We start from the raw sequence: 9,937 nt of genomic DNA, 5'->3' as shown, positions 1-9,937 counted from the left end.
ATCACAATAAACCTGGAGAGAAAGGCATGCGAAGGGGAAGGGGACAAGCCATTGTGTCTGCCTGGTTTGTATAGGGAGGAGGCTGGCGGGTGCCGTGAAGGGGAGACACCATGGGGCCTGCGACCCCTCTTGCCATCAGCAACCCCATGGTGGAGAGGGGCGTATGGCACTGTGTGTTACATAGGGACTTAACGAAGAAATGCCCACAACGGGCTGGATGAAGTGTGCCTGGGCACAGCAGGCTATTGTAACACCTCAGTGCTCGAACAGAGCATGTCCTGGCATTCGCTTCCTTGGCAATTCAGGGAAAACTTGAGGAATGCGAGGAGGGAGTGGGGAATAGCTATGGGGAGAGGATGGGCGAGAGAGTAGCTTTTACAGCTGTAGTTCACTCCGCTGGAGTCGGTGTGCAGCGGCGAGAGCGTGGTCAGCTGGTATGTCCAGCATCAATGTTGCTCGCAGTTAGAGCCACAGAACGGCAGAGGCATCTCCTGCCCTATGTGAGACAACCTGCTGGTGTGGTGAGGTCTCAAATCCAGCCCACCACCTCTGTGAGGCTTCCGTCTGGCTTCCCAGGGCTCCTGCCTGCCTTTCAAAATCGAACCTCTCGCTTGCCTTCATCCTGCTCACTGATTCCCTCAGTAGCTAAAGTTTGCAAGAATTATCATTAATTTTTTGCTGATCCACTTTAACTGCCTCTTCTCTGAGCTCTGGTACTGTAGGCAGTCTGTCTTTGATTTTGGCTTTTTGTTATTTTTAATTGGTCTTGAAGTTACTTTTTCAGTAACATTTTTAGTGGACTTTTAGACTGAATGGAGCAGCTCCTTTTGGCTTGAGGGGGAAAGTGGGAATATTTCAGTTACAAGAAACAAGGGATGACTATTGACAGAAAGGGCAGGGCTTTTCTACTCCTTTCTTTGGAGTCATGGTTTTTATTTAAAGTCACACCAGCCACCATGAAAACAGGTTTTGAATGACAAGGTACATCTTGATAAGCAGTCTATGGGATGTAATCTTCTGGCTCTTTGTTATGCCTTTTCGTGGTGTGGTAAGCCAGAGAATTAAATCTTGAGGAAAGCTCCTTATGAAAAGAGCATATGGATAATCAAGGAGACAAGGCAGGGAAGGTAGACAGAAAGAGAGCCAAGCAGAGGATGAGCTAATGAGGCGGGCATGCTGCACGGAGGCACCAACAGGTGGAGGGGAAAGCTATTATCTGCGTGCTGAACGGCAGCCTGCGACTCCTGAGAAAGCCAGCTGCAGTAATGCAGCGGGTCCCGCTTCGGTTTGCAGGGCAGACAGGGTGCCTGCTGGCGGGAAGTCGCGCACAGGTCTGGGTAGCTCACCGACATGGTGAAGCAACGTCTGAATACGCAAGTTACACGGCATTGTTTGTCCTCGTGTTTTAGTCCGTCACTGGGAAACTGCAGTTGCTCAGGTTATCTGTACATTAGTAGGAGTAAAGCTGTTAGCCGTAGTCTCTCCAAGGGTTTTATGGTTGTTGCTGTGCCGCACACCAGGGCCACTCAGAATTTCATGAACCTTGGATCTTTCTGTTCCTGCAGCATGCTCTTTGCCACCAGAGGAAAAATGCTCATTAGCTATCAATTATACTTTGGAACAAGCAGAGGGGGGTTTATTCCAGTTTTCTCCCTCTCACCTGAGCTGTGGAATCATCCTTTACTAAAACCAAGATGTTGCTTTCCTCCTTTCTCCCTATCCTCACCAGAAATCTAAAGGCACCCAGACACCTATTCATTACCAGTACTGGAAGGCTGTTCCTGGCTCCCTCGCATCACTTGAATGCATGGAAGATTCTCCTAATTCTTGCCAGGAGCTGCCAATACCCTCCTGAGTGGCAAGGAGCAGTGCTGCCAAGCAGGAGCATGGAGTAGTTCCTCTACTGTCATTCCCCACCACTGTCCGGACAGACAAACCTGACTGCAAGGTCCGACTAGCCCCTAACTAGGTCCAAGTGACCCGACTAGCCCCTAACTATGATTCCAATGACCTCTTCAGACTGCGCAGCAACATGAGGAGGAGAGAATGGCAGACACCACAACTCCACAAGGAATAGCTAGGGATGTCTGCTGGACACCAAGCAAAGAGACCACTGTAAAGAAAGGGCTGGTGTGGAGGAGATCAGTAAGCACAGGCCCTATGGAGAGGAGAGCATTGGCAAAGATTGCATGCAAAGGACAAGGCTTGCTGACAGATGGCTAGACATGGCTGTGGGCAATATGGAAAATGGAAGGAGAGAGCTGGGAGAGTGTGCTTTCTATCTGTACCACAGGACACCAGTGCAAGCCTCCAGCTACTCTCTGCTCTCATGTTGCAGGCAGCTCTCTCTGAGTTCAGTACACGCCACTCATACTTGCTGGGCAGATGGGAAGGGGAATGCAAGGATTCATGACCAGGAGCTAAGGTCCCTTTGAGGAATGATTTCTGGATAGATGTTCCTCCTGGCTAAAGCATGAGCTTCTTAGTAAGTCTCTGCATTACAAGGTTAGTTTTCTAGATACCAACTTCTCTTCACATCTTATAAAATCCGCGTGTCCCAGGTAATGCTCGTTCCTACCAATGTGATCTGCTGTGAAAAGGAGAAAAGCTCTTGCTTGAGATAGTTTTAAAGGATAACGAGGAATTTATTGAAAGCTACATGCCAAATCAGACCTCCTGCACCTCAATGGACTCAGCAGCAGTGGCTCCATTTGCTGTCTGGCACAGATTGGTCTGTGCAGGCACCAGGCCAAACTGGGCCTGCCATAACCCCACTGAAGTCGATGACTCTTCACCAGGGCTGAACTCAGCCCCATCCTTTCTCCTTTCTTTCTGTCCTTTGAAGTAGGTATGGATGAATCTCAAGTGAACACTGTATCTTGTCCGGTTTGTGCCCTTAGAGGCCTAGGGACATGGCAGCTGTACAAAATAATCTCTTTACCCCACTTAAAGGCAGTCAGATCCATTCTGCAACAGGGAGAGCTGGATGAGAAACATGCCTGTGAAGGGATTTTGTAAGATGAACCAGCAATGGGAATGTGACAAGAAGGACACTGACACTAGTATAAAAGGCAGAGCTGATGTAACATGGCTGTGATTCCAGCTGATGCCAGCTGCCAGGTTTTCTGTACATGCTGCAAGAAAATATAGCATACTCTGATTCTCATTCTTACCCAGCTGAATTAGAGCATCAGATCAGACTGTTAACTTAAAAGCATCCACATAGTGTATAGTGTGATTCAGATTTAAAGGATCCTAAGTGAGCTTCTGTTCCCCCCATGAAGCTCCTGCTAATTGAGAGGAAATCTGTAGAAACCAGAAACAGGTATCTGCCTGATACTGGTGGTTCTGAAAAGGGGCTCACGGTCTCCCTTGTTGTACTTTCATTTCTCCCTCATTTCACTTTATATTCTATTTCAGGGTCCTGCTTGAGGCTCCCTGTTTTCCCCTGTCACAGTGCTAAGATGTGCACATCTGCATCGGTTATTTTGTGTACTCGTAGGCAACCTACCCGGGGGATAGTTGTGTTACTCTGTCAGGGAGGCCCTGCACATTTTTTTCTAATGTATAGACTTATGCCTCACTTCAAGGACATGATGCTGGGAATGGAACAGAGATTAAGCCAAGAAATTAGGATGCACTTCATTAAAAAACGCACACACACTTCTGCTTGGAGGAATGTGCAATAGGCTGGGATCAGGTAGCTAAGCAGTTCTGATCTACACTCTTCCATCAAGTGGCATTAGTGTTTCTCTACTTTCATGGTGGTTTAATGGCTATCTAAGTCACTGTAGTCTCCCCTTGAGACAGGTGGGCATTCGAATCCCTTCCTCACACTGGCCTACTTTTATCTGATTGAGACCGTGTTGTGTTTGAGATGTGCCTAGGATGATCATAAAAGTCCATTCTACCCTGACAAATCTGCAGCAGACAAAGAGGAAAGTTCATGTTCGCTCCCTTGGGGATTTTCTTTGTTAATCTGTTTGTATCTTTGTAGTGTTTAGTGGGTGGGAGGTGTCAGTACTTCAGTACAGCAGTCAACATCTCCTTTTCCCCTACCTTGTTAAACCTCTCTCACTTGACAGTCTGACTCAGTGCTTATCCGTCAGTGCTTATCATTTACACTTGGAAGTAGGTTGCAATTGCAATTCCATCCCATTACTTCGGGCAAATATTTACCCCTCCTTTCCTAACTTGTGTTTGTCTTTCTCTCTCACACATTCCTCTTTTCATCCTTCCCCCTTTTATTTCCCATAGCGGTGGGTGTGCAAATTAAGCTGGAATTACTCCAACGCAAGTTTTGGATGGCCATGCAACAGGTAGGAGCATCGGCAGTCACGCAGCGAGACAGTTTAATGTTCTTCGTCAGCTAGGCCGATGCTAGGTTATGTCATGTACGATGGCATTTTGATAAGGGCTTAGTGAAATTTATATTAAAAGATTTATGGAGTAGATTAGTTTGAAGTCACACATTTCTCTAATCCTTTGACGGCACTAATGCCATGTGAGCCACGAATCTGTTCCGCAAGTGCTGTGTTGACGGTGTCGGCATCCTGGCTTGGCATTAGCTCTGCTGCATATGACACATTTAATTGTGGAAGTATGTTTGTGCTCATTCAGCCTTTCAGAAACCTCATGGAAATCTGTAATTCTGGGCACGTAGGAAACAAAATCTACTGCTCTCTTTTATCATCTTGATAATGGTAACAAAATGCTAGTAGCTTGCCAAAATAAAGATGATTTGCCCCAGGGATAAGCTTTCAGTGTTGTGCTAATTTTGGAGACTCTTGCTGGACTGAGAAAAGTAGAATAATTAAAACAGTCCCCTGGTCTGAGAGACAGGAAAAGTGAAACACTTTTCTGTTACTGTTCAGGGTCTTTCCCCCCAGATTTCATATAGTGCCCCAGGGGCACTATACAAGGGAGGAAAGTCCAGTAGGACTAAAGCAACACACAACAGAAACGGGTCTCTGCTGTAAAAAGAGGGAACTCTCATAAGGTGACTGGCGACTCAAGCGCAGGAAGCTGATCACCATGGCAGAGAACAGGTGAAGGACGGAAAAGTCCAGAATTGTCCATGGTGGCAGAAGGAGGCGTCTTAGCAGATGGGAGATAGGGGGACCTAAGACAAACCTAACCTGAGCTAAAAAGATCCATGCAAAGCATGTGAGCACATCCTGAAGTGTTGGCAGAGAGCTTAATTTTAAAAATCTCCTGAGGGCTATAGCCAGGCAGTTCTCACACAGACATACGCGTACTCTCATTTCAAGTGTTAAGTGAAACTGGGAAGGTTTATTAAAGAAGCTAAAAGGAGGCCTGTGTGCCAAGCGTCTTTGTGCCATGGTCCCAATAGGTACCTATAGGAAAAAAGCCTTTGTATGGTTTCCCATGACATGACTGCAGTTTGACAGGGCAATGACTAACAGATTTTGTTTTCTCTCCCCCATGTGAATGCATGCTGTGCTGCTCTGGATGTCCACGCTGTGCCTCCTGCCTCCCAGCCCAATGACAGTGATGTAAGTAGACAAAAGCCCCGGACGGGGAGGTATCCCAGCGTGCCTCGCCGCGTCTCTGCTTCATAATTGTGCAGTTTGTGTGCCAGTGTAATATAGGCACTGTTCCTTGTCTGTAATCACTGGAGACAGTCCAAGCCTGTCACAGGCTGTATTTGTCTTCACAGTAATTAAGTGTCTTTGGCAAAGCTGAAAGTGCTCTGGGTTGCAGCATTTCAGAAACCTGACCAAGAACAGGAGAAAGCTGTGAGGTAGGTTTGTCTCTGAGGAGGGAGCTGTGACGATAAGGCAGTAGATGTAGTGGTCTCAAAGCAACCAGCAAGCTCAGGTTCAGCTATCCCACTATCAAGCACTCTCTGCAAGCTCTCTGTGCTTTCCAGACAGGCTTCTCATCTTGCTCCCATTGCTGCAAATGCAGCCTAGCACTGGGGGTCCTGCTGGAGTTTTTCCAGGTATGGGCCTCAGCAGCAGAGATAAGAATCAGTTCTCACACTGCTGAGAAAGACACAGTGAGACCTGGGACCTTCTTGGGGGAAATGACCCTCTCAGGTTCACGTGGGTTTCTCTTCTGATTTCTGAGCTCTGGGGTCTGTATTTGTTATCCCCCAAGGCAATAACATTGGGTCATTATGGCCATATTTCTCAACTAACCAAAGGAAGAAACCCACCAGGGATACAGGACAGGGCCACTGCTTTTAATGCCTATGTCGAGGGAAACAAAACAACCCAATCGGGGTGAGACTATGCTTGCAACTTTGCATCATGACATTGGGCCAAGGGGAGTCTTTAAATCATCATCCATAGGGCTTCAAAGAGCCAGAGTTGGAGCATAATGATGGGGTAAGGATGGGGTATTGCAAAGCCACAGGGCTTGAAACAAGCATCACTGAGCCTCCTTTGAAACTGAGCAGAGGGACAGAAACCTGACAATACTGTTTTAGTCCTGCAAAACTCAAAATGGGAAACAAAATCTACCTGAAGGTAATGGTTTTGTTGTGGTTTGAAATGACAGTTTCACCTCTTGTTATTGAAACTCATGCAGAAAGGGGGATGGGGTTTGTGTATAAGAGTTTTGCAGTAATAATGGGCAGCTGACTGAGAGCAGACAGGCTACGCTACACGTCAGTGTCCTTCCCTGACCCTAGGAAACCTCTGGCAGGAAAGGGACCCCATGTACAGAAATGGCAACACCATGTCAGCTTTCTTTCCTCAGCTCCTGGTGAAAATAGCATTAAAAAATAACACAAAGAGACAGACACATGCAGCCAACACAAACTCAGAACAATTATGAAATCAATAAGCACCTGAAGGGCTTTGTTACTCACCACTTAACCCCTCCTGTCCCCATCCGGTTCAGTGTTGTGAAACACATGTCAACTCTGGTACACATAAATCCTAAATGAAACAAATGGATGGTGCCTCAGGCTACACAAGCACCATTCACATCCTATTTTATCATTAGTTGTCTAGAGAATAAAGAAACCAACAGCAATAATAATAAAAACCCTGCCTGAGAATAATCCTGAACTAAAATACCATACATGTATTTAGTTTTTAAGAGATACCAAAACATGTGCTGTTTTCTGGACAGTGCACAATAACCTTTGTTATCACAGCCAGAGAGCTTGATGCTGCCCAATTCCTTTGTAAGTGCTATCCCTGCTGGAAGTGCATAGGGAACTGCTGAAAGGAATTCACAGAGGCCGGTACAGGCTCAGAACCCTCAGCAACCTTACTCAGGGAGGACTCACGGTGTGGGGAATATGCAGAGCCACTAACTGATTTACTTGGTGGGTGTTGCCTGTGCATGCTATAGAGCTTGTTTGGTCAAAATGCCAACTAACTTAAACAGCTTAATGGGATGCTGATAGGGAGGTCTTTTGCTTAGCCCTGCCAAGATGAAGACCATAAGATGAGATCATGCCATGATTTAATTCCTGCTTTTCTTTTCCAGTGCAATGCCTTGGATGGTGTCTGTCCACTAAGCTGTCAGGACGATGTAAGTTGCCCAGATTTCTTCTCTGTGCCTGTGACGGGAATGATTACCTGCTCTGTGGAGGCCTTTGTCTCCCCAAAAATCAAGTACTGCTCAACATCTTCTCACAAGAGGGTGCACAGCTGCAGCAAGACCTCATGCCATTGACACAAACCTGCGGTTTAGGTCTTCCCCTGGAACCAGCATCAACTGTGAGAGATCAGCTGAGCTCAGCCAGGGGGATGTGAATTCCAGCCAGTGACTCTAAGGAGACCCCATCTTTTCTAAGTCTGTCCCACTGGGGTCCCAGGCCTGCTGAAGAGAATGGCTGCCAGCATGACATACATGCTGGACACCCCTCTTTGCCTTTATGCTACTGCTCCAATGTTGATCTCAGGCCTGTTCAAGACAGGGTATCCTCTGCCCAGAGGGTGGAGTCACCAGAGAATTTTTGTCCTGTGTTCATGTAGGATCTTCTTTGCATCCTAGTTTTTCCCACTGACTCACTGTGGTACCCAAAGACTTCTATCTAAACTCTGTGCCTCCATTTCCTGCTCTGCAAAATAAAAATGAGAAGACCAGTACCAATGATATTGAGTGGTAAGGACAGGGTTTTTTCATTAGTGCTTGTAAAACTCTGAAATCTAAAGATGGAAAGCATTAAATACTTTATTATTAAAGAGGAGTTGTCTCCAAATACCCTATCACTTCCTGCAGCATATATTGCCTGCGTAAGTACAGTTCAGTATATGCTAGGCCTGCACACAACCATGCCAAGAGAAAATCACTGTCACAAACAGCTCACTGGTAAAATATCTCAAAAAAACAGCAGGGAAGGAAAAGTGAATTGTCTAGAGCCTGCCACGATTGAGTGACGGGGCTCGACATGGAAATGCTGAGGCCGAGCCTATTGCTATAAGTACATATCCACACTGCTTCACCCTGCACACAGCAGTACGTAAGAGAAAACCATGGAAAAGCTATCTTTAATGTTGCTTCTCTTTCATTTCTGCAGATTCTGAATTGCTTCCTCATTGATAATAATGGCTTTATACTCATTTCCAAAAGACCTGCAGAGGTAAGAGAGCATAAGAGGAGGAGGAGAGTGTTCGTGTCTTGTTCCTAAATAACACACCAGAGCTGTTTAAAACAAATGAAGTTGAATTCTGTAGCAAAGGTGGCCATAGTGTGATTAAATTCAACTGTGTGGTGAGGGGAGGGCCTCCAGGCATAGTGACAGCATGTTCTAGGAAAGTAAGGAGTTTGCAAGGATAAGGAAGAAACTAGTCAAAAATGTCTTTTTTATGGAAAGTGAGGAAATTAGAATCGTTATCCTCACTGAAGATGCTACTGAAAGATGATCTAAGAGAATCCCAGAAGACAGGCATGCAGGAAGGAAGGGCAGCAGCACTTTGGAGAGCCTCTTAAGCCAAAAAAAGAGCATTTTTAAGGAAAGGAAGCTGAGGGGATAGTAACAGCAAAATGCCAAAGGCAAAAATGAAGAAAAAAATCATTTAAGTAAATTGCGAAGAGGACTTGCTGGACTCGTAGAGGTAAAAAAGTAAGGAAAAAGAGCATTAATAAGAATATAGCGACAAAAGTTGATTCCTTTTCTCCTACTGCCAATACCTCCACAGCCAGTTCCAGAGAGCTCAAGGGGAGCAATATGTGATGTGATACCTGTTCACCTTGGGCAAAGTCAACAGAACCAGCCACTACATGGTTTAGCTATACCCTTCTGCCCTCTGGTAAACTTACCACAGGGCTGCTTGTTTCTAAATAAAAAAATGCCACGGATATGGATATCAAAAAGCGGCATGCTGGAACAGACTCATGAACTACAAAGCAATAAGTTACTAGCAAGAGCTAGCTTACAGAAGAAATGGAAAATGAAGCATTTTCATTACTAACAAACAGTAGTGTGGAATTTCATTAAAATTGCCATAGTGCCAGCATTACAAATACGACATGTACATTTCCAAAAGGCAGTAGATCCAATCCCAGGAAGTACTTTCTTCAAGACGTGACAAACAGGTTGAAATGGTACTTAAAAACAGAATTAAAAAACACCCAGTGGATGTAATCGGTACAAACAGCACAGCTTCTATAAAGGAAGAAAATCTATTTTATCATCTAGAGTTGTTTGAGAGTTTCAGCAAAACAGTAGATAAGAGAGAACGAATGACCTAACGTATTTCAGTTTTCTAAAAGCCTTTGACAGAGTTCCTCATAAGAGGTTGTTAAAGAAGTTCTAGTTAAAGAGCGAAACATGAAGTACTGTCATTGATCTCAAGGTAGTTGAGACAGAAAAAAAAAGAAGAGGAATAAAACAGGATTTTTAGAATGGAAAACATCAGCAGTATGTGTCCCATAGTTTCTGGACTTTTGTTGGCTAGCATATCTGTTAATCTGCTGGCAAAACGGAAAGGTGACATAGTGAATTCTGCAG

The 9,937-nt window shown here is 45.4% G+C and overlaps 1 protein-coding gene across 1 annotated transcript in view; it reads left to right on the top strand.

Annotated features, from left to right (window-relative positions):
- CACNA2D4 (calcium voltage-gated channel auxiliary subunit alpha2delta 4) overlaps positions 1 to 9,937 on the top strand; it is a 134,008-nt gene that overhangs the window by 102,167 nt on the left and 21,904 nt on the right. The window contains exons 28-31 of the mRNA XM_064509925.1: positions 4,258 to 4,319; positions 5,502 to 5,516; positions 7,468 to 7,512; positions 8,504 to 8,566. Coding sequence (XP_064365995.1) covers positions 4,258 to 4,319; positions 5,502 to 5,516; positions 7,468 to 7,512; positions 8,504 to 8,566 — 185 coding nt within the window. The remainder of the gene's footprint in view (positions 1 to 4,257; positions 4,320 to 5,501; positions 5,517 to 7,467; positions 7,513 to 8,503; positions 8,567 to 9,937) is intronic.

The sequence above is a fragment of the Dromaius novaehollandiae genome, chromosome 1, assembly GCF_036370855.1.
Source record: "Dromaius novaehollandiae isolate bDroNov1 chromosome 1, bDroNov1.hap1, whole genome shotgun sequence".
Classification (NCBI taxonomy): Eukaryota; Metazoa; Chordata; class Aves; order Casuariiformes; family Dromaiidae; genus Dromaius; species Dromaius novaehollandiae.
This window is presented reverse-complemented; position numbering and strand designations above follow the sequence as displayed.